This window comes from Ascaphus truei, chromosome 7 (genome assembly GCF_040206685.1).
Source record: "Ascaphus truei isolate aAscTru1 chromosome 7, aAscTru1.hap1, whole genome shotgun sequence".
NCBI lineage: Eukaryota > Metazoa > Chordata > Amphibia > Anura > Ascaphidae > Ascaphus > Ascaphus truei.
The window spans coordinates 69,349,465-69,375,042 of NC_134489.1; the positions used below are offsets into that span (position 1 = coordinate 69,349,465).

Consider the following 25,578-nt stretch of genomic DNA (forward strand, 5'->3'; position numbering starts at 1 on the left):
GAAAGGCTGCCATTTTAGCCATGCATTGCTACAGGCCTTCTATGTGTGGGGTGGATCATCTCCATTAGTCACCGCGCCCTATCTGCCAAAGATTAGCTGGGCATGTTCAATCTCTCTTATGTGCGCTTGGCGCCGCCTGTCTGAAGCTGTCCCATTTGAAACGGGAGAGTCCGTCAGCTATGGGGGTAAGCTTTCCTGGTAAGTTTTCTTATGTGGAGATGGGATCGAGTTAAGTCTGATGTCGCTTTCTCTAGCCTTCTGCTGAATATTCTTCCCATTGTATTATCCTGCACGTTCAATTCAGCAAACCTAGCAGTGCCTGCATCTGCTTCAGGCTGACCTTCTTTGCCCTAGCACATGCCTGTATCTGTTCTTTTAGATGGTTTACTTTGACATGCATAACCACTGTGTTTATCGCTATGGCTAGGAATGAAATGACTTGTGTAGGACCCTCTGTTTTTTCATCTGCTATGGGTATACCTAATTCTTGCATCAGTTCTGTAAATGCGATCATGAGCACTGTGCAAATTTGGGAGTTGGGAGTTGGGAGTTGGGGGGGTCAACTAGGAAAATATCTTCACGGTAATGGGTGATTGTTTTAATGCCCATTTTTTTCTTACTATACACCGGTGTAAAAAAGAGGTAAATGCCTTGCAATAGGCGCATTATATGGTGCAGCCCATTGGGAGTCAGTTGCCTATGAAATACTGCGCTGACACTGTTGGGGTTTAGTGGTAGTAGCCTAAATGTCACTTCTATGTCTAATTTTCCCCATCAAGCCCCTCTGCCACATGACTTGATTACGCTAATGGCAGTGTCAAATGATTGGCATTGCATGCGACACTAGTCTTTACCTAAACCCTCGTTTACTGGCCCCACCCTCCCCCTTGGGGAACGACAGGTGTTCTCTTAGGAACTACTCCTAAAAGAGAGATTATCAAGTTTGATGGAGGTGGTGCAGTAAAAGGGCCAGATATAAAGTATGCCTAGTTTTTAATTCCTGAACATTTTTTTTCTCGGACGATCTGCCCGTGCACAATGGCAGATTTAAAGTTGCGGTTGCTATGCACTGGTATAGAAAAACCATAAGTAAAACCTGTAGCAAAAAATTTAGCAAAATCTGCTTGGGGATATCCTTATAGTCACTTAATTAGATTATGTACTTTAATTGGGGTTGCTGCCTTGGTTAGGAACACTGTTTTGCGGGTGCAGTTATAGTTTTTTGAATGTCTGTGTTACTGAAATGAAGCCCTTTGTTGTCTCTATTTTTCTTCCTGAATTTCTCGTCATGCGTCCTTCACACAACCTCCCCCCCCCCATTCCATATGTTTTGTGTGTAAAGTGTGTTAGATCTATTTATTTCACACTCCTCTTGCATGCTGGGTGGTGGGGTGATGAGTTGCAGAGCAGCAGATAAGATGATCGTTGGATCTGTTCTACATGTCCTTCCTACAAACGAAGTACTCACAGGATACATTGTACCTCCGGGACTCCATTTTTCCTCCTGAAGGGAAGTACCACTCATATGTGGGAACGGGCCAAGATGTAGCCACTGTGAGGATTGGCCATTCTAGCGGTTCTGTCCCCTTAACCCTCACCTGTTCGTCCGGATGTAGTGTCACTCAAGGAGGGCATGTCACTGGTGGTTCACATGCACGGTGCGTGGGCAGTGTGCGGGTCCTGTGGTTTCTGTGTCCAGGGTGCGCACTCACCCCGGCGGCATTGACGAGCGACACATGCGTGGTGCGCACTCTCCCCAGCGTCCTGTGGTTTCTGCTCCCCAACTCCGCCCCCGCTCTGATGTCGAAGGTACGCGGCATGGCAGTCACACACGCTCCTCCCTTCTCTCCTCGGGTCCCGTCTAAGGTCTCCGCCCCCACACTGACGCGGGTACCGTGACGCTCAAGAATGGCGCGCGACCAGGTCGCCAGCTTGATGCACGGGTTACGCGCGGGGTGCGCGCGCTCTCTAGAGGTCCCACCCCCACTCCCAATCAGCTGCACAATAGGACGCACCTGCACGATCCAGCAGCCTATCAGTGAGGGTACCTCCACTTCCTGGTTGCCTCCCATTGGAGGGAGGTCCTATTTATACCTTGTCTGAACTCTCATTCATTGCTGAGCATGACTCCTGTTTTGTGACGATGCATCTCGCTGCATCCTGCCTTGCCTGATCCTTACCTTGCTGCCTGACCATGCCTTTGACTTGGAACATTGTGATACTCTCTTGGACTGACCCTGGCTTTGGAATACAACGATCCTGCTCTCTCCTGCACTGACCCTGGCTTTGGCTCTACGACGACTCTACTCTCTACAATCCTGACCCTGGCTACGTACCCCAACGATCCGCTACTCTCCGCTCCTAGACCCGGCAAATATCACGTTTACGCTGTCCTCCTGGGTAGACCCCTCTCTGGGGGAGTATTTGTTTGGGTAGCTTCACTTGGCAGTGTATCCTTGTTGGTGTGGCTGTTGCTGCCAATCCCTGTATCCAGCAGGTTCCCAGGAAGGCTCCCAGTCCTATGTGTAGGGGCCTACTGACTGGCCCAAGTCCCTGATGAGGGGGGAACCGATTACTTTCTCGCAGCATAGGGTGTGGGCCACTATGGCTCTGAAAGGGGCGGTGGGGGATATGCATTATCAAAGGAAGAAGAAGGACTCCAGGGCTGAGCTGATCTGCTGCGTAGTGGGGGCCCCATGATTGGGTAGGAAATGACTCTTACCATGTCCATGGGAAGAGTGGCAAGTGTTCATTGGTAGCTGCTCTGCACGGAGAGTAACCATGGGCACTTTGCCCATGCGAAATGCCCTTCATGGGCGCTTAGGGAGGCCTTTTGCTGCGGGAGTCCTGATTGTCCCCATGGTCGCTAACTGAGTTGGGGGAAGGAGAGAACAGCAGTTGAGCACCAATCTTCCAGTTACCTTTGGGGTATGGAGGTGACATCCCTGCTCCTCTGCTACCTTCTTGGTTCTTCTAGGGATCAGGGGCCACTGCTATTTGGTGTAAATAAAGGCACTGCACTCCCTTCCAGTTCCCACCATTGCAGGTTGCCGACTACCCATGTTGATTGCTGACCTCGAAGAGGGGGGCCTCTGGTGCAACATGGGGCAGGATACGCAGTTTCCTGGAACTTTTCCAGTCTTTCTGGGAGTAGGGAGTCAGACCACCCTGACACACAGCTGCAACCGGGAGAACACATCTATTGGTGGTCTTGCCCTTGATTCAGAGTTGGCAAAGATGCCGTCTGCTCCATTGCCATAGGAGACCTGGAGTTGCCCGACATTGCTCGGGTGGGTGCGAGCCACGGCAAAGACTGCTACTTTATCCGAGGAAGAAAGGGACTCTGTAGGCTTAAAGAAGCTGTAGCTTTGGCTGGGCTTCCGATGAGTGGGGACCTTTGCAGTTTCAGTGTATTGCCTGGTGCCCTGCTCGCCTCTTCTTAAGCGCCTTTACTCCAGTCATTTTTGTTAAAAAAAAGAAAGAAAAAAACTGAGACGCACCACCAATGAAAAAAGAGGGTGACTAATAATGTATAAATCAAAAAAGTTTATTGGATCATAGGCAATAAGACCTTATGGACTTGATCAGTTCCTCTTATATTGATATAAAGGCAGTATATATACACTGAGGGGAGACCTCATCAGTCTCTCCCCTGTTTAAGTACTTGGGGGGTATCCTGGAAAGATCCTTTTTGGGTTGAGCAGCAGAAATTGGACTCTGTCACATTGCACCACTATTTGGGTGCATGTAAGGGTCCTCTTCTACGGTAGTATTGTACCCATTTATTTTATTCCATCAGAGAGAGCGCCTTAGTTATTCCTTGCACTCTCCCCAATTTGTCTGATCACTCTGAGCCCCAGGATTCCTCATTGAACTTTCTATACAGTATGTGCAGGAAGCTATGTTTACCATTCCACACATAGGCAGGCTGGACGGACTCCTGGGGTCCCATGCCTCCTTTGAAGTCCTCCTGAGGCTCTGTCCGAGCTGGTGCCAGGCTGCCCCTGGCCTTCATGCAGGTGACGGACCCATGCTGGGGACCTCTGCCCGTTCTTATCATATAGCTGGTAATTAAGTCCAAATTGATAAGGTAAAGGGTTGGACTCCTGAGTTTTGTATCCTAACCATATGCATCAGGAGAGGACTACAAATCTCAGACAGCCAAGGAATTTGAGTAAAACATTTTCTTTTTAAAGATACCTGGAAACAATTACAATTAACGATTCATGGTAGTTTTAAGATATGTAGATAGTAGAACATTGAAATGGAAAATTTACTTTTTAATTATTATTTTATTTTGTAGGGTAAATAGTTTGCAGTGTGAATGCAAAAAAAACCCCACAGAAAGTCTTTCAATTTGTCTCAATTCTAACTAAAACTGGTTCTACCTAAACCATTTCCCTCTTCAATTACTACGTTTCCTTGTATAATTTATGTTTCATTATTGCACCATCAAGGCTTAATTGCTTCATAGAATGGGCAAAATAATGTGTTGTGTTAAAAAGTTTTTTTTACTAATTGTTATTCAAATTGAAATGGAAACAGAAATGTTAAAGACTGTGAGACTGTTAAAAACATCTGTGCTATTTTAAAACGCATGTGATGTGGCACAGAGTATTCTAAAAGCTAAGATTAGCTTTGATTAAACTGGTAAAGCTGGTCATTACAATCTGATTTAAACCATCAAACACTTAAATGCCTTTTAACTTTCTATTTCAAAGGTGTCGATGTCTATTCAAAAAATAAACATGGACCTTGAAAGATACAGTGATCCAGGTTGGGGTCTCATTGAATGTGAGGAGGTTTTGGACAAACTTGTGGAATTGGCTAATCAAATAAAGGTAAAACATCACATGTACACTTCAAGCCAATGGGATTTATTGTGTGAGTGCCACGATCGGCACTACCACAGTTTCATGACGAACTCCCTAATAGTCTGTGGGACTTACTCGCACAGCGCTGCTAACTGCAGTCCGTCCAATCAAATGAGTTGGTATTGCATACTGTGTGCTCATTTGCATGTCATTTCCCAGAATCCCTTGCTGCCGTGGAAGCACTCTATGCTAAGAGATGATGGTGAAAAGCAGGGTTGCAGACCTGTCTGAGACATGTGAATGTGCTCACAAGTGATATTTTTATTTACTATTGCATACTACAGTTATACAGAGCTTTGTGAATAAGTGCCTGTAAGTTAAATGCATTAAACAAACTACAACGCTTTTTTGTATATTCCAAGCCTGCATGTTGAAATATGTATAACATATATACATTTTAACAATATCTTAATGGGAAAGATACGCTGAAACCTCTTGTTTTCATGTATTTCCTGGATATTAACTTCTGTGCTTTTTTTAAACCCACATTGACTGGTAACTATGAAATTGGAGTTAAAAATAAAGAAGACAATGGTCCTTTTAAGGATTCGCATTATGTTGTCCATTTAATACCCTTTGGAATGTCCTTCCCCAATATCCGAATGGCACCTCTCTCCCCACCTTTAGGACCTTTCTTAAAACACACCACTTTAACGATCATATAGGGAGATCCGCTAGCTGACACTATACATCTCAGATGCACTGACCGTGGCCCCTTACAGACGCACTTACCAGAACACCCTCCTACTGTCGCTGTAAGTTCTCCCTACTTACCACTTAGATTGTAAGCTCTTTGGGGCAGGTACTTCTTTTCCTATTGTTACTTTCATGTCTGAAGCGCTTATTCCCACTATGTGTTGTAATATTATGTCACGTGTATTACTGCCGTGAAGCGCTACATATGTACATGGATGGCAATATATAAATAAAGATATACATACTATTGTCCTTACAGGAGACAGAACAAGACATGGGAACAGCTGCACATATCATTAAAGAGGAGAAGCAAACAGCACCGTCTGACTTGGAAGCGTTTACAAGCGACGCTCGCTGTTTAGATGAAAAACTGAAAACGCTCAGCCGAAGTATAGATGAAAAATTGGAGGTTTTGAATGTGTACATCACATTTTTAAAGTCATCCAAAGAGGTACAAATATGTTACAAAGAATTGCATAATATATTTCTGCTTTAATTCACTGGATGAAATAAAACAATGCGCATTGTGTACATACCATACCAGAATGAGTAAATATATTTTTATTAGAATCTCAATCCCTTAGAAAGCTCATGCTACACTGTACAATAATACCGTGTGCCTCTTTACATAATACAGTCCCTTCTCTTAGATACTATACCAGATTTATAAAAGCAAAACATCTTATTGAAATATGATGTATGTTGTTGCATGCATCTGGTGTGATTTTCTCCCCAAAATTTGGAGCAAGTATCCTTAGCCTACAATATATTTCTGAACTACAACAATGGCTACCATTATTTGTTTTAATATTACCCTAAAAGTATTTTATTTGCAAATGACTGTTGTGTGCTATTTGCCTAGACTTGAGTGTGTATACTAAAAAATACATTACCTTACAGTAGTTGGCCATATATTAAAGTCTGGTGCAAAAACAGCATTGTGTGTCTTAAAACAAAAGTCCTGTTGAAATAAATAAGTCGTTTGTAAGCTCTTCAGGGCAGGGACCAGCATGGTGCTACAGTATACAGTATATAAATAAAGACATACATACAAACATACAAACATACATACATACATACATACAAACATACAAACATACATACATATAGAGGGGAGTAATAATGTTTTTTATATATATATATATATATAACATATATAATATCTCCCACATTTCCACACCTACCCACACCATTTTTATTAACTCCCACTCCACACACCCCTTTTGTAAAGCACTGTATACACTGTGGGCTCTCCATTCATTTATATTCACACATATACACACACACACACACTCTTACATCACTTTCCTTCAGGAACCATTTAACACCTCTAGCCATAAATCTCATCCACACCGGGGGAAGGACAAGCACAGATAACATTCCAAGAGACACTGTTTTTAAGTATTCCCTTTGCTTGCTTCATTCATTGTAACATCACCGGAAGAAGAGATCAGTGTATCTCGAAAGCTCGCACAAATAAAAGCATTTTGTTAGCCACAGAACGGTATCATCTATTTATTTTTTGATTATTGAAGCTCGGCTTACACGGTACTGATACCTCTACATGTGTATGTATATATATATTATATATATTTCTGCTGCTATATTTTGGACAGGTATTGTACAAGGTTGCAGATGGAGGACTTTGGTAAATGACTCATAAGATTTGCCTTAAAATTGTCACTACTTCATGAGGAAAAATACAATATATTACATAGATTTACTTTAAATAGACATTTGATCATCTTTTTCTATGTTTCTAATTAAAACAGTTCTCTTACCATGTTCTGTAACTTCATTCTTTCATATCCATGCACTGACGAACCTTATTTTAAATATGTATTTGTCAAGTTAAAATCTCACATCCAGAGTCTGAAGAAGCTATATAAATCAAATCCTGAAGAAGGACCTGAAACAGATATGACGACCGCGCTGGAGTCAGCAGATGCACAATTACAGTGTGTGCTGAATGAGTTTCTCTCAGTTCAAGATATGGGACAGAATTGTTTGAATGTTATAAAAATGGTGAGATCTCAGCCTATGCTTCTTTTATTTAGCATTTGCTTGATTTTGTTTATTTTAAAATATTTTAATCATAATTTTACTTAGAGATGTACATCTTATTTCTAATTATGTACAGGGGAAAGTATTTCTAATAAACTTTAATAATTAGTGGGAAGCCCTTCAACAAAATAGTGATATCTCTATTCATCTTTAAGGGCCGAAGAAGTGGGGTCAGCCATTGTAATTTGTAGATTTGAGGTCTTTCTTTAATAATGAAGCTTTGAAAGGTTATGTGTGTACTCGTGTGTACTCGTGCGCACTGCAACTTTATATTAGAGCATTTTCATTTTGTTGTGATCCTGTATGATACCTAATGATATTCTGCTTCAAAGTCTCAGTTCAGTTTACTTTATTTCTTATATCATCCTGGTCAGATACTGGCATTTGTCGTAAAAATAACACAGTAGTTTTCTGTTACTTCGTCCCATATCGGAACACTTTTGGAATTTCTTCATTATTCTTCCTCAGCTGCAATAGGAATGAGCGCCTCAGAATTGCACCAATTATAAGAAACAAGATTGATAATATTACGTAAGCCACTGGTGCAAATGCAGAATGAAATGACATTGTTGCTCCGTATTTTGGAGCTAAGTGATACATGTCCTCTGAAGTTAATCGCTGTTATGTGTTATTGAACAACAACAAAATGGATTGAGAAGGAGTGGCTCAGTGAGTACAGACTCTGACTCTGTAAACAATGAAACCGAGTTTGAGGGGAGCCTGGTTCAATTCTCAGCTCCCTGTGACCTTGGGAAAGTCACTTTATCTCCCTGTGCCTCAGGCACCAAAAACATAGATTGTCAACTCATCTGGGCAGGAACTTTGTGTGTAAAAATTCCAATGCGCTGCATACCGTGCACTCTACTGTAATTGTGAAGCACTTTGAGTTCCATTGGGAGAAAAGCGCTATATGAAATAAAGTTATTATTACTGTAAAATTGTTTCAATTGTAGTCAATTTGTTAAAACCCATTTACCTTTTTTTCATTATTTGTTTCTAATTGTTGTAGGGAAAATAATAAAGTAGCAATAATTTGAGGGAGGTATGCTTCATTGTACATGTTAAAATCTTAAAGCCATGCGGTCTTGTGAACCACTTTGTTTTATAGATGAACAAGAACACAATCCTAAAAGACAGACATGTTCAAACAGTTGAAAACACTATGGATAACCTGAATAAAGAAAGGACAGAGGTAACAAATCTTTGGTCAACATGGCAACTGCGTCTCAACCAAGTGAATGCCACAAAGCAACAATGGAGAACAATCAAAGAACAGCTCAGATCTGTAAGTAAATACGTGTACATGCCATAGAAACATTTTTATTAGTACTATAAATATGTAGTTATCATTTTTTTGTAGATAGACTGGCAAGTTAATGTTAAGGATTGTTGGGTTTGGGAAGGTACAATGGGCCCCAGGATGCCCACCAGGGCAACAGTAATGGTTCCAATCAGTAATGGTACCTGGAACCCATGTGAATGGAAGTTGCCAGTTGGTATTTTGACTTGGGCAAAAGCACCTACTGTACCACGTCAAGTTAAATTCTTTCTGGAACAAATTGGTCTCCAGGATGGGGTTCCCTCCCTTCCCCCAGCAATACACTATCTCTGTACCTATCTCTGTGCTCAATACCTTTATTATCTATTCAGGATATGTCATCAACTTCAAGAGCGGCTAGATTATATTTTTATATGTATGTATATTGCACCACCAATGTACACAGCAATTTACAGAATTAGCTGTTAGGGAGTCTCTCCCCTACAGAGCTTACAATCTAAATGGAATAATGGGAATACAGAATACAATTTGAGCAGGTGCAGTATACAACATATTTGAGGGGGGGGGGGGGCTGCAGGCCCTAACTAATCAAATGCTTAATTGAAAAGTTGAGCTTTCAAGGTTGACCTGCATATGGGGATGGATGTGCACCAGTGAATGCTGGGGGCGATGGGGAGAAAGTTTCACGGGTAGGGAGCCAAAAGTTAGACATGTTTCCTATGTGACACTGGTGTAGAGACAAATGGAGCAGAGATGAGACAGCCATCACTAGCGCATAAGGGACAAGGAGTATAGTGGGAGATTAGAGCTGAGAGAAGAACAATGTTATAGCTAATGCAGAGTTTGATATGGAGCTATTCAAGGGATTTCTGGAAGAGAGCAGCAGAGACAGATTTCCAAAAGCGAAAGATAATTGTAGCAGCTGCATTTTTAATAGATTGTAAAGTATTGAGTTGTGAGTCAGGAAGGTTGGGAGAAGAAGGTTAGGAGATAAAGGGCATCCATGAGAGGTTTAGCTGTACAGTGACAGATGAAAGGCCAGATTCTGTTCATGTTGGGGAGGAAAAATTGACAACAGTTAGCAACAGCAGGAATGTGAGATGAGAAGGAAAGAGGTTAGTCAAATATTACACCTCGGCAGTGTATTTGAGGGACTGAATGAATGGTAGTGTTCTTTACTGTGACAGAAAATTGAGCAATTGGGTCTGGTTTATGTGAGATTATGATGTGCTCCACTTTAGACGTTATGCTTCAGGTAACGGGGCCATCCAGTATGGACTAGCCCAGAGACAATCTGTGACTTGGGACTAGATGTCATGAGTAACTTAAGGAATTGAAAGCTGCAATTGTATATAGAGATGGGCAAAACATTTTTTGTGGATTCGGATCCGCCTTAGATCGACCAGTTCCTTTGGGACACGGATCAGTCTCAAAAATGGCGATTTGTTTTTTGCGGATTTTTTTTTTTACACCAACAATCCATCTTCGGATTCCACAATCCATTGACGGATTTTAAGAATCCAATCGTGGATTGAGCAGTCAGTACACGGATTGCTGAATCCACAGATTGGATTTTTAAAATCCGTCAGTGGATGAATTGTTAAAATCCTCCAGCAGATTGTATCCAATGGCAGCTTTGATTTAATCCACGTGGATTGAAACTGTAACAATCCGTCGTGGATTTTACACCACGGATCGAATTTTGAATGGAACACTTTGGGAAAATCCGGGAAACGGATTTGGACTGGTTCGTCCATCTCTAGTTGTGTGTCAGCTGCATAAAGGTGATATTTGTTTTTTTCTTTTTTTTTTTTAAAGGAAAAAAATTAGAAGAGAGTAGAGCCCTTGAGAATTGGCAGTGTGACTGATGATCATTAGCTACTTTGGGGAGGGTAGTTTCAGTGAAAGAAGAGGTTTGGAAGCCAGATTGCAATGAGTCCGAGAGTTTGAGTGCTGAGGAAATGGAGCAAGTGTGAATAGATCCAATGTTAAATAAGTACAAGGCAGGAGAGATATAACAAGAGAGGCTGCACACCACATAAAACAAATCAAAATACTTGCAAGGACCGGTGCTCCTGGTTCAGGGATATCTGCCTAAAAAATCCAGTATATGGAGAAGAATTGAATGATCCAGGGCAACTTCGGATTTCTTTGAAAAATTTAATCAGCACAAAAAACACAACGTTTCATCCCTCCCAGGGGACTTTATCAAGTGACTGGCAGGAGAGAGACATGTTGATAGTTAGAGGGGGACATATGGTCATGGGTGTTGTTTTTAAGGCTAGGTGTGACTATTACATGTTTGATTGCAATGGAAGGTGTCTGAGCAGAGCGAGGAATTGAAAATGCGTGTAAGTATACGGAGCAGAGTCGGAGTAAGAGGTCAGATGCGGTGAGAGGGAATGGGGTCAAGATTATATATAGTGGAATAGGAGGATAGTTGCTGAGACAATTCCAATTCATTGACAGGTGGAAAGGAGTTCAGTGTAGTTAGTGAGAGTTGTGTTAAGGAGGAATATGAGATGTAAGGGGGATGACTTGACGGAACATGTACGTTCACTTTAAAGTTGTCAGCGCAGTCTTGGGGTGTAGATGGAAGAGAAAAACTGATAGGAGGACACAGGAGGGAATCAAAGGGAAAATGCAACATAAGTTACATTTGTTAGAATTCAGTAGTATAGAAAATAAGTGGTGGTGGTGGGGGGGGGGTGTGTGTGCCCGAGGGAGGACCGAGTTGAAGCAGCAAAGGAGAAATTTGGAGTGGAGGAAGGGAATGCAAGAATTCCTGCAGAGGTTCTCAGATGAGCAAGTGAAGGAATGTACTTGTGTTAAACCAGGTTTGGGGATTAGAGCAGCAAATTTGCCTGAGAAGAAGAGGGGCACTCTGGTTAATTTCTCTTATGTAGTGGCCTGTATTGTACTGTATCTTATTGAGTTTTTTTTAATGATAAAATTAACTTGCAAATAAAAAAAGCAGTTAATGAATATATTTGTAAATTTCAATTGGTAAAATAATTTGGAGGTCAGTGACCCCTCTCTGATTTCAAGCTCACCTCCATTCCACCTTTTTAATTGCAGTTCTTGCTAAGCAACTGTGAATGACCAGTCTATTAAGACAGCTCTCCCTCCATTAGAGAAGTCATGAGAGATTTTTGCCGGTACAGCCGTGTTAGGAACTACAGAGCGGAAATACCGTGACACAGTTGTAGGCAGCAGTGGATTAGAAAATCTGCTGCTCCATGGCACTTACATGCGTCGGCCGCCTCCTTGGTGCCGCCCTCCATCTCTTTTGGATTCCCAGTGTCAAATGACACCGCAAACGTCATCAACGTGATGTTATAATGTAATTTGACGTCTCAACGTCATGTTGCCATGGCAACGAGATGCAGTGTAATGTCATGTTGGGGCGTCCACAGCGTCATTTGAAACTGGAATTCCAAAGGGGATGGAGGGCTGCAGCAAGGAGGCGGTCTACACATGTAAGTGCATTCCCATTAGGTCCGATAGGCCCCAGAGCGCGGCAAATGTATATGGGGCGGAAATGTTTTGCCACCCTCAAATGTTGTCACCCTAGGCCCAGGCCTAATAGGCCTAATGCAAAATTCGCCACTGGTTCTAGGCTTAAAGTAATTTGTCCAAATAATTTAACTGAATGAGCCTTACTTACGACAAGATAAACAGATAAATATTTAACTATATAATTTGTCAAGTTGGATGTAGCACTAAGCCTTTTTGTCTTTTGTTTTACTCATTGTTTGCTTTATTTCTATTAAAATAGGCTAACTGTCACTGATAAAGGGGGTTTAAATGCATAACAACCAAAACCCACTGAACCACCATTGCCACCACATATTTCTATGTCATTGTTAAGACCAAAATGATTTCTTCACTGATCTCTTAGAATTGCTTGGCTGAGTGCTACTGAGGAAGAAAGTGAAGGGCAGTATATTGTTATCAAGCCACCGTGGTCCTAATTTAAGGAATATAAGGTCACATTTACTAAGCAGTGTTACTCCAGAAGACACCTTCCGGTGCCAGCAAGGCACATTACAACTCTTTCACCTAAATACTTTTAAGCACTGGAAGTTGTCTAATGCTGTACCAATGCCTAGTAAACATGGGCCATACTGTTTATTACTCACCACAAGAGAATTAATTACTCACTCAACAACATTGTGGTCAATTAAAGTTTCCTTGGTGCATAAATAACTGTAGTTTTGTGCTTTGGTATCTGTACGGTGGTGTCTATTCCCTCATTTAAAAAACTTACAAGATTAGTATTTTAATTTTTTAGGCTACTAATGGGCTTCAAGAGTTAGAAAAGGATCTTCAAGCATTGTCTTCACTCAGTCTGGGAACTGACTTTCAGAATATTATAAATGCACAAGAAAAACTGAATAATATTAAAACTAAATTTCAGGTAAGCCCATATCATACTGTTTTTATATATTGTGCTAGCTCAAGTGTATTGTATTTAATATTATATACATATATATATATTTACATGTATTGTATTTAATATAACATATATATATTTGGGGGGGGCTTCTTCCAATGTATGTGAATACAGTACTTTGATAATTCTTGTATTGAGTTGTATTCCAGGATTTAAGGAGTTATTACAAGAGACACATATAGATGGGTGTAGCAGGATTAGTGGGTACATATAATGGGCAGGATATATATATATATATATATATATATATATATATATATATATATATATATATATATATATATATATATATATATATACAATAGGGGTCTGCGCTCGTGTGTGGAACGCCAGAAGTATAGGATATATAAAATCAATTAAACCGGTAATAAATCATAAATACATCAACATAATATTAATGAATTAATATAATGATATACCAATGCAATATATCCTAAATAATGAAATTAATTAATATACCAAAAATGCACTGTGAATGTCCAATATAAAAAAAAAAAAAGCTAAAAACATACAATTATACAAAAAAAATTATTTTTTTGTGTGTGGTGCTGTGAACTTTGCCTTAATCTGCTCAATGCAGATAGTCCTCTAGAGTCCAACAGATAAGTCCAATAATTGGGGAGTGACCGTGGCACTATTAGGACCAACAGGCAGCTTCTTAAAAGGGCACAACGACCTCCCTCTCCACCTGCATAGAAAAATATAAGAAAAAAAAGCGCCAAATCCTAGTGCATTACTGTGCAAAATAGATATATTTAATTCCCAAAAATCTCAATAAAAATGAACTCACAAACATAAAACAATTAAAAGCATTGTATGAGTAATACTCATGCTCCTAGGACCAGGAAACGCTGCTTTGCTGCTGTAGTCCCTCCGTGACTCCACTGGAACAGATTGCTGCCTCCGTTGTTCACTGCCTGCAGGAACTGACGTATCAGGCACTCCACGATGGTCTCTCCTGTATACCGGGGGAGAGACCATCGTGGAGTGCCTGATACGTCAGTTCCTGCAGGCAGTGAACAACGGAGGCAGCAATCTGTTCCAGTGGAGTCACGGAGGGACTACAGCAGCAAAGCAGCGTTTCCTGGTCCTAGGAGCATGAGTATTACTCATACAATGCTTTTAATTGTTTTATGTTTGTGAGTTCATTTTTATTGAGATTTTTGGGAATTAAATATATCTATTTTGCACAGTAATGCACTAGGATTTGGCGCTTTTTTTTCTTATATTTTTTTATATATATATATATATATATATATTATATTATATGTATTAGGAAGTACCACATTTAGGGGGTACATACATTACAAGTATAATGGGGTGTTTGAAGTTCTGCATATTTGCATCTTATTTATAATGCTCCCATCCCCCACTTCCCTGATAAAAGGCCAGGACTGTGGAGATGTGCAAACTGGTCTTCACTGACGTGGCTTGTCATCTGTGCTGGCTGTCTGCAAGTTTATTTATAAGTTACTAAAATTACATTGATTCATAAATAAGACATTTCGAATTCTAAATGCTATCAGTTAGATTTTAAAGGCTCAATATAAAAAGCTTTACAAATCCTTGTTAATGGTGAACACAATGATTTAGTTATGCTAGTCTAATTTAATTTTGCCAAAGATGTTTTAATAAACGTATAGTAAAGATTTTTTATTCACTTGAAAGACAGCAAAATCCCTGCTCCTTCCATTCTGCCATCTAAGGAGAACATCTTTTGAAGTTTGTAAGTTTGTATTAATTTAATTTCGGTCAAATAGAATGTATCACAGCTTACATAGAATTCACCTGTTTCTGGCACCGGTATGCTTTTCAAGGTTTTAGTTAAGACAGCAATCCCCCAATTCAATTATTATTGATCTTTTTACATAATCAGCTCTGGGTTTACTTGGAGCTGAACCATGCTATTTTAGCTCTGTGGACACCTTGGTTCACGCGGTTTGTCTTTTTATTTGATGTTGTTTCTGGTCAATATGGCTGTCATCTAAGCCTCACTCCCATGGTCCAATAGGAACCGAAACATCATCAGAGTAGAACATTGTAGGTTCCTATTGGACAGCCCCGGCAGCCACCTTCAATGTTACTGGCCCATAAAAAGGAGCTAAGAATAACACGGTTCATCCCTCAATTCCCATTACTCAGCACGCCAGACACAAAATGGCCACAGGGTCAGGTCTCGCTCTCGTGGCCAGTAGGTAGCCTCAACATCGTTGTGAGATGACGTTGCAACTTTCTGCTGGTGACCCCCAATAACCATGTTCTCAAAGGAACTGCAAAAAAATGCTAAACTCTTGCCATCGAAAACCAAGGGCCCCAAGACATCATTGGACCATGGATGAGACCCTGTTAACGTAATCTAGAAAAAAAACTATTTGGGGAAGGACTGTTGCTATAAGCTGAGAGAATGAAGTAACATTTGGGTATGTCTTTGTCATCTTACTAGCAACTACACGCTGAAGTTGAATATGCGGTAAGGATATCTGAACTTCTTCACCGGGAAGGAACACCAATAAAGGAAAAATCCGAGAAAGTAAGTGAGCTGGCCCAACATCATCAAAGGGTGAATGACAGCATTGAAGAATGTGAAGATATTTTCACCAAGATTGTGGCATTTTATCAAGTTAAACAAGAAGTAAGTAGCAGAATCTGTTCTCACACGCACTGAACCTATCCCCTTCTGCATGTTAGATACTGTATGTACAGTTGCTGTTAATTCTCTTATTTGTAAAGATCCTGGAGTTACAAGAGATTCCTAGGTTACCGGATACAAAGTTGTGGACATGATGAAGAGTGTGAAGGCAAAAACCTAGTTCAAAATAAACATGAAAACACAACACTGTTTGCTAGGTTATTTCATATGTTTACTTAAAATTTCTTCTTTACTTTAAATTCAACACATTTATTGTATATTCCAGCTGGAAAGTCTTGTTAAGTCAGACCCAGAGCTTCTGGATTCACCGGGACTCGACGATGACACCAATGAAGCTGAAATCCACCGACTTAAAACGCATGAGCAGCAAACACATGTTCAAAATCTATTTAAACTCATTCTTAACTTGGGAACAGAAGTCATTTCTACGATACAGCATTCTGTAAGTAATACTATGTGGGGAACCCAAAATAAAGGATCATTGACGCCGTTTTTATTTAAGTAGTCCTTTTTACTTGGCCATTTTTCTATTTACTACTCCTATCATATTAGTTATATAATGTAAAAAAATATTGAATTGCTTTGTTGTGTAAAAAGAAATATACAATATATATAGATGTGTGTGTAAATATACAGGTGCATATATATAGGTGTATATATACATATATATATATATATATATATATATATATATATATATATATATATATATATATATATATATATATATACTGTATGTAATTAATATGTCTTTTAGTAGAATGATAGGGAGGCATTAAGCATGTTTCCCCCTCCCCCCCCAATTACACTTGCTCATAGCTTATGTGTGTGTGTGTGTGTGTGTGTGTGTGTGTGTGTGTGTGTGTGTGTGTGTGTGTGTGTGTGTGTGTGTGTGTGTGTGTGTTTACAATTACATACAGTAGATGAAGTATATATTTGTGTCTATGCTTATACTGTGTTAATGTATTCAATCTTTAGAATTACATTACTATTCCCATGAAGGATCTTCAGAAGCAAGTCTATATGCTTGAGCGTGAGAGCATACATTGGAATTCCAATATGGACGAGCATGAGGACAAACTATATGGCAACTTACATGTCGGCACAACTATAGAAGATGTAAACGAGGTCTGTTGGAAAGAGCAAGTGTACAAAAAGGATAATTATTTTTACATCCTTACAGAGACCACATAAAATAGATCATTATAATTGTATTATCGATCTTGAATAAAAATGTTTAAAGTAATGTCACTTTTTTTAAATGTTCTAGTGGAAAAGGAAATGGACTGTAGCCAATGTCTACTAAATGGTGTTTTTACATGAATGGACTGTAAGTGGCACAAAGGCTTAATACGGTTTGGTAAATCACTGTATCTAGAATAGCCAAAAGTGAGCTGTGTGGAAAGGTGGAATGTTTTTAAGTTAATCTTTAGAAGGTTTGTGTTCAATTATGGAAAGGTTTCACCATTTTTGCCTGACAAAACGGAATCACGTTTTATTGTATTTATAAAAGGTGCAGTCTCACCAAGTTTTAAATAATTTAGCTGTGTCATTGGCCTCCTTAAAGAATGTGTATTCAACCTTGAAGTGAACAAAATTTGGGGTCTCTCTAGAAAAAAGAATAAACTTTTCTTTCCAAGTGATCACTGTAATCCTCTATCTTATCAGTCACTAATTGTTCTCTTAGGATTGTCATCATAATTATTTAAGGAAAAGAAAAGGAATTGGAACTTTGCTAGTGAAAGAGTAGATTTTAAATGTGCAATTCATGCTTTTTTATTATTATTGTTTTTTAACATAGGTTTGAAGCAGGGGTTCTCCAGAACTAAGCCCAGGTCCGCTTTATACATTAGGCCGACTAGGCACAGTGCCTAGGGCCTACAAACCTTTTAGGGCCTACAAACCTTTTAGGGCCTACAAACCTTTTAGGGCCTACAAACCTTTTAGGGCCTACAAACCTTTTAGGGCCTACAATATTTCACTTGAAAAAATACCTAAACAAAAAAAAAAATAACAAAATAAGAGAAAACAGCAAATTTTAATTTAAAATGCCTTTGAAGTATCGATACCTTTAAATATCGAAACAAAAGTATCGATGCCAAATATCGCTTGTATCGGAAGAAACAAGCCAACGATGAAATTAGCATAAAAATGAGTAAAAATATCGGACACACAGGCCTCTAGAAATAAAGTGCATAGGGCCTATGAAGGTCTTAAAACGGCCCTGGCTGAGCCCAATTAATTTCAGCTCCGGGGCCCCCATGCTTCCTGAGACACAAACCTCCATATGAGGTGCCGGTATCTCTGCAAAGTTTAACGCTCCCGCATCACACAGGCCAATAGGAAGCTGAACCTGATGCCGTCATGGCTTCCTATTGGCCCGCAGGACCAGGGAGCTTTGAAACTCCGCCATTACGCGAACCCTGCTAGCTGAACGGGAGAGGCTACAGGCATCCCCTATGGAGGTAAGTGTCTCCGGAAGCAGGGGGTCCACAGACATTAAATTAATGAGGTTCAGCTCCGGAGACCCCTTACTTCAATCATATGTTAAAAAAATAATATATTTGGCAAAAAAAATTGCCTGCGTGAATTGTCACTTTTAAAGCAGTCTTATCCCAAAACACATTAGGCAAAGATCATAAAAACCATCCAAAGCATCTGTTTAATTAGGAAACACAGGGAATAACAGTCATTGAAGGAATAACTGTGATGGAAAGACACCCTATCCATTATCAATAGGCAGAATGCCTCTGTCTGAACCAGTTATGGGTTTCCAGTGTACATGGAGTTGCAGGTCTAATTTCTCATCTCCATGTGCATTGGATTAATGTATCAGGCTGCTAGTCCTATAGAGGCTAATATAGAGTAGTAAGCAAATGTCAAAATGCAATAGACATTACTACATGAAAGAAAGCCATGGAATAAATATAGTGAGGTTTAGCAACAAGTAACAATATAGAGTCTCTCCTATTAACACTAGAGGTGATGATTTCAGGTGTCACCTGAAAAGATCAAAGGAGCAGTATGGTTAACAATCAGTAATCTCAATGCTAGATTCAGTGTGTGTGTGTGTGTGTGTGTGTGTGTGTGTGTGTGTGTGTGTGTGTGTGTGTGTGTGTGTGTGTGTGTGTGTGTGTGTGTGTGTGTGTGTGTGTGTTGGTTTTTTGATGGTTGATTGGTTTAAGAGATAATATATTTCCTGGTGATACACTATTCAAGTGTAAAAATCCAGATATCACAGAAATGAGCAAACAAAAATTATACTTCAACTTTAGACAGGTGCCATGTCCCCCAAGAAGTGTGACCAAACGTCCAAGAAAATAGAAAAGAAAAAAGAGGGGAAGGCATACATCCCAAAAAAGCAATATTTCAGGCCCACATAATGTACCTGATGAACGGCCATGTGAGCCTGAAACGTTGCGTTTTTGGGATGTTTGACTGATTCCTTGCCAGTAAAGGAATTTTTCACAAGCAATGAAAGCTTTTTGTGATCATTCTACATATGGACTAAGATGCTGAAACGGTGAGTCAGTGTGCTGCTGTCCCCTCTTTGTTCTTTTCTGTTGATACACTATCCAGAGACCCTCACTTAGGACTAGCTGATCACCATCACTATCTTTAAGAGATTGGTGAATGCATTCAAAACCTGGGAGTGCTGTTTAGAGCAGCTGTTACTTCCCACAGAGTGTAAGACATGCAGGCTGGCTGGTGCAACTCTAGGAATGTACAGTATCTTGCCCCACAATGCAGTGTGAAGCAAAAGGGTTGGCCTTATTGGGTGAAATTCTTGCAGAGTCACTGACTACAGCTCTTCCATCCTTCAAATGGCTTCTGCTTGCAGTTGCTTTCATTTATTCTCACTGTCTTTTGCTCTCTCACAGTGTCCTGTGGGACTGAGTGAGGGGGAAAGAAGAATGAATCTCATTGGGATTCATTGGTATACTGCCATTTACGCTGGCAAACCTAAAAAAACAAATAGTGTGTTTAGCTTAAATCTGAACCGGCAGATTTTGGACTGTTCTTTGTAAAACTTTGTGGATGAGATTCACTAAGGTCTGATCACAGGCCTATGCCTGGTAACCCTAAAATTAGTCAGAATTAAAACGCAGCTAAACAGATTAGACTAGTTGTGCTAATTTTGTTCTGAAATTTTAACATTAGGTCATTTTCACACTCTCTTAGGTAAAGCCTAGTCCAGGGGTACGCAAACTGGAGTGCGCGCCGGCCAGGGGAGGGGGAGATTTTTTTTGGGGGGGGGGGGGGCGCGGGCGGTTGCAGAGGTCCCGCGCTCTTCCCCCAGGCATTAAAATTAAGTGCCGGGGGATCGTGTGCGGCCTCTGCAACAATAAAACTTGCCGGGATTCTGACGCTGTGATGCATCTCCATGGCAACACGGCGTCAAATGATGCTGCAGGGTTATGTGACATGAAGTCACAGGCGGCAAATGACACCGAGGGTCACACGTGACCCCGGAGCGTAATGAATAGCACATTGTGTCACTTTTACTTCTGATCAATTGTCAACTTAATAATCATTACACATTAGCAGTGTTGTACAAGCCCAATGTTAGCAGGGTAATTACATTAGATATGTTAGGCCTGCCAGTGAGCAAAGTTATAATGTTGGGTATGATGCCAGACCATATTCGAGACATGATTTGTAATGACAGCAAATCTCAGTTGGGCAGTGTGAGTACAGTATGTGAAATCAGATCGCTTAGTCTCAAAAAAGATGGCTCATGTGTCAAAAGGTTTGCAGCTGCTGTCCCTCATCCAGCATCATTTGAAAATCCATCGGAGCATTAGGAAAAATAAATCCTTTTTACTTCCCCATGCCTCACCTCTGTATTCCAGGAAGTCAGCAAACAGAAACAACTTAAGAAGCAATATGCTAAGTAAATCACATAGACAATTGTTGTGATCCCTCTGGGAATTTGTTAGAGGGGGCAACATTATTATTGAAGCTGCTACTGCTTCTAACTTTAGGTGGTTTGTCACATATTAGGAATGGTGGGAGGTTACCTACCCAACCCTCTTATATAGGCAGCTGTGAGACTAGTGACTAAGCCTACCATAGAATTAGAGCATGAGCTTATCACTTCTAAAGGATAAGTACCCAAAACACAGAATCACATTTATTGTGAAGGCATACTGTATATCTAGTAAACAAATGTTACATTTAGATTAACAAGTGCCTTGCATTTCATAGGCATTCAACCTGAAAAAGTTTGATGTACATAAAAAGGTACTTTCGAATCCTCTATTCATGTTCAAAGTGCAGTTTCTCACTAACTAATAAAAGTGATTCGCCAAATGGGCTACATGAAGACGACTGGCGCCGTTATATAATGTCTATTTGTTGTCCCTCTTGTATTAGTAGAAAGTAATGATGATGCTAGGATTAGCAAACAATTAAAGAGCGATTAGCCACTGTGGCAATGCAATATAACACAGTACAGAACTTCAATTATAATATTGCACAGTAAACCGCAATACATCCTGCCAGATTATACTGATGCAGCCACAAGTATCCGAACACTTGCCTGGGAAAATCTGGGGCAATCTCCCAGTAATGCTGCAACATTTCTGTGACATTTCTGCAGACAGGCCCATCGAATTAACACAGCGGGGGTCCCTGGCTGTCCCATTCAAACTGACCAGGGACCCCCGCTGTGTTAATCTGATGGGCCATTAGTCTGTCTGCAGAAATGTTGGAGCATTACTGGGGTATTGCCCCAGATTTTCAAAGGCATGTGTTCGGATACTTGTTGCTGCATCTGTATTTCAATTTTAGGCATAGGCACAAATTACTGCAATAGTTATCATATAAAATAAGAATGATAAATGTCAGTAATTTAAATAACTGGCTGTAGCACTGTATGTGAACTTAAGCAAAATAGGACAAAATATATGAACTCAGTTATACAAGATTAATGTTTGCTGTACTATAGAAGCCTGGAGCAGAGTTTAATATTGTGAGTTAACCTTTTTCCATTGCTAGTGCTTTTGTTGCGACAAAGTATTTTTTTTTTTTTTTTTAGTTGTTTCGTTTAACACGAAATCTAATTTCATTATAGCTGAAAGAGTCATTTAAGGATCTGAAGAAAAAAATTAACAATTTGAAATTCAATTACACCAAGAAATCTGAAAAAGCTCGGAATCTGAAAGTAATTAAGAATCAGATACAGCAAGTTGAAATATATGCAGAAAAATTTCAGGTAAATGCATTAAATTATTTGTACATGAATGTGAGTAAGAATTGTGTAAGATGTCCTAAGGTTCAACCATCCATGTATAATATTATTAACGGGCCTATTCTAGTAGCATAATGAAATGTGAGAAAAGAAACCTTCTTCTCTATTGCAAATTGCTTCTTCTGAACCGCTTCAATAAATGTGACTGTATTGGTGGATTGTACTTGCTTTAGAGGCAGAATGCCTTGAGGTGGGACTAACTCCATCCCCAGTCAGACATATAGGTTTTGCTCTCTCAGACAAACCCATATACAGTATCAGGCTCTGGATGGAACTCACAATACCAATCTCACCTCCCTTGAGGTAGCGTGAACAAAATGTGAGTTTTTAGAAGTGGTTTGCATAACGGAGGTACGAGAATTGCAGTGTTTGTCAAAAAAAAAGCTATTTGGAGGCTTTTTTGACAAACTGGTCGGATTGGCAGAGCAAGAGTGAAACCGCTTCTTAAAAAGCCTTTAGACACATATTGGACATGCGAGAAGGGCTTACACTTACAGAATAGCAAAACATGCCAATCCGCTTTTAAAGAGCACTTTAGAAGCGGGTTGTCACACTTCAGAGCTACGAGAATAGGCTCCTAATTGTTTGCATTCAATAATTTGTAAAAATTCTTCAGATGCCATGTATAAAAACAGCTGTGACAGTTTAGTTGCTACAGCATGAATAAAACATATGAATCATTATTTAACTGTTAAATGGATTAAACACTTTTTTTTAATACATCATGGTCACAGCACAAACTTATTGTCAACTGCAGTTCTATGATTATGCATTGTGGGTTCATGTGTCAATGGGTGTTTTGCGTTATTATCCAATGTGTGCTCTGTCCAATAAATGTTTAGTATGAGATCTAGAACTGTAATGTTAATTTTTACAAACACATGCTACACATCACTAATATCTTCTTTACTTTGTACGCGAATTATCCTTTTTTTCATGTTGAACGTACAGTAAATAGTTTGTTACTTAGCATATTTACTAGGAATGTAGTGCTATTCCGTAACACAGCGTCCGGTGACAAAAGACCCCCTATCACCCATTCACTTGAATGTTCTGTAAGGTGTCTTCAGCACCTTAGGGTGTCTTATGGCATAGCACTGCTCCGTAAATATGGGCCTTCGTACGTATCATATGTTAAAGTTATACACTGACTCATCCTGTTGGGCCCAGTGTTTCTATTGTTACTATATTTAGTCCCTTCAGTGCTGAGGGCTGCAATGCATTACTCCGTAATACACTGCAGGCCCCGTTAGCAAGGCGACTGTCGGTTGGATTTCTGGAAATACTGTCCTAGGCCTGGTGGAGGTAGGGGGCCTGTCCGCTGGGCTCCTATCAGAGCTCCCTGTGCCGCTCAGCAACCCATGGCCCCCCAATTCGCACCAGTGCTTGAGTCCCGGGACCCGGCAAACATAGTTGTGGACTTTCCGTTCAGCACTGAAAGTGTTAAGAAATAGATCATATTAACCCACGATTGATTCTTCTGTATGGTTTCTGCAGACTCGTTCCTTTCTCCATCATGACAAAGTGAACATTTTTAATTTGCATCAATTCGCTTCTGCTACATAAGTAGGACGCTTGCTATTTGATGCTGAACAAGTACGTAACGCCACCTCTCTTGTGGTAGATTGAATTGGCGCAACCCAGATCTATTATTGTTATCCAGGAGGCAGACTTTGATATGTCTCATTATACTATCGCTGCAAGCAAATTCTCTAATTACTCCAAACCCACTCCCCAAACTGATAACTAATGCAAGTGGAGCATGGCAGATGCAAAGCGCCTTAATACATCTACCTGTCAAGTGATGAGTCACAGCAATACTCCAGTTTTGCTTTTATTATGATGCTTGATACATATGGCATCCTGTTTTAATGCAAACACATACAAGAACAATCTACAGTATGAATGTATATATATATATATATATATATATATATATATATATATATATATATATATATATATATATATATATATATACATACATACATATGTATATATACATATATATATAAATCCAGAATCCCTTGCTGCAGTGGAAGTTTTTGGCACTTTTTTTACTCACCATAACTTAGCTCACTATTATGGTATACCCTATCCCATAGCTTCTTTGCATACCCAGTTGATCAACCCCACACTGATGAGACCCATTAAGGTCGAAACAGCTGTCTGTGGGTGGTTTTCTGGGTATGCACCTTAACCCTGGCTGTGCTCAAAGCTGTGACCATGCAGCAAGCTTAAGCCTATAGGGAACCATGTTAAAAATGGTTTTTGAAGCAAAAAGTGGCACTGCGTGCTCATTTGCATGTCATTTCCCAGAATCCCTTGCTGCAGTGGAAGTGCTGTATGCTGGGTGATAATGGTGAAAAGTGGTGTTGCAGATCTGCCTAAGACATGCAGATGAGCATACAGTTGTATTTGCATATATATATGTAGCCAGGTCCTCCTTGCCATACTGACCCCCCTCCTTCCGCTGCGCAGGGCCGCCGAGGACAAGGGAGTGAGGGGTACTGGTGCGCGAGCCGCGCATTACATAGAGTTGCGGCCAGTTGTCAGGGACGCGATCAGGCCGGTTGCCGGGGACGCGATCGGGCCGTTGTTAAGGCCGCGGCCGCGTTGCTGCGGCCCCGGCGGCTCACGGAGCAGGGCGCCGCCATTGTTAGGTGCGTTGCGCATGCGCAGGGACTAGGAGCGCCGGGAGGACTCCAGGGAGTTCACGCATGCGCAGTGAAGAGCCAGTAAAGCCCGCGAAGCCCTGGCCAATGAGAGGATGGCTCTGTAAGGGGACTTCAAGTCCCATGAGCCTCTGGAGCGGCCCCATGTCGCCAGGGAGCCAATAGGGCTGCAGGAGCTCTGCTTGCAACAAAGTGATACATTTTGCGGGCTTGGAGCACGCTAGGCAGTTGGTGACGGAGCAGCTAGGGAAGGAGGTAGGGTGCAGGAGTCAGTGACTCTCTGCACTAGGCCAGCAATCCCCTAGACCCCAGATAGCCCTGAGTCATCCTAGCTGAGTATTGTAGGGACAGGCCCTAGGTTAGGGACTCTGCTCCATTATCTATTTGTTAGTAGTGAACAAAGAATATTGATTGGTTGCTGGGAGAGAGCTGGACTGTTTCCAGAAGGGGATCGCCCCTGTTGGATCCTACGGTGGTGGATCCGGGTATCGTGCAGGAGCTCGCCTGGATCCTTTGTGAAGTTCGCTGCAGGTCCAAGCAATGGAGTGCTCGGCAGGTAACCCATAACCTCACGTGCACCAACAAGGCCTATCACCAGACATAGTGGCTGCGCAGTCACACACACACACTT

At 40.7% G+C, this 25,578-nt stretch overlaps 1 protein-coding gene across 2 annotated transcripts in view; it reads left to right on the plus strand.

The window, feature by feature from the left end:
• CCDC141 (coiled-coil domain containing 141) overlaps positions 1–25,578 on the plus strand; it is a 141,378-nt gene that overhangs the window by 99,194 nt on the left and 16,606 nt on the right. For both annotated transcript variants that reach the window (XM_075608934.1, XM_075608935.1), the window contains exons 10-18: positions 4,722–4,841; positions 5,830–6,021; positions 7,422–7,595; positions 8,743–8,919; positions 13,208–13,333; positions 15,813–16,001; positions 16,285–16,461; positions 16,998–17,147; positions 22,096–22,236. In XM_075608934.1, the coding sequence (XP_075465049.1) occupies positions 4,722–4,841; positions 5,830–6,021; positions 7,422–7,595; positions 8,743–8,919; positions 13,208–13,333; positions 15,813–16,001; positions 16,285–16,461; positions 16,998–17,147; positions 22,096–22,236 (1,446 nt within the window). The remainder of the gene's footprint in view (positions 1–4,721; positions 4,842–5,829; positions 6,022–7,421; positions 7,596–8,742; positions 8,920–13,207; positions 13,334–15,812; positions 16,002–16,284; positions 16,462–16,997; positions 17,148–22,095; positions 22,237–25,578) is intronic.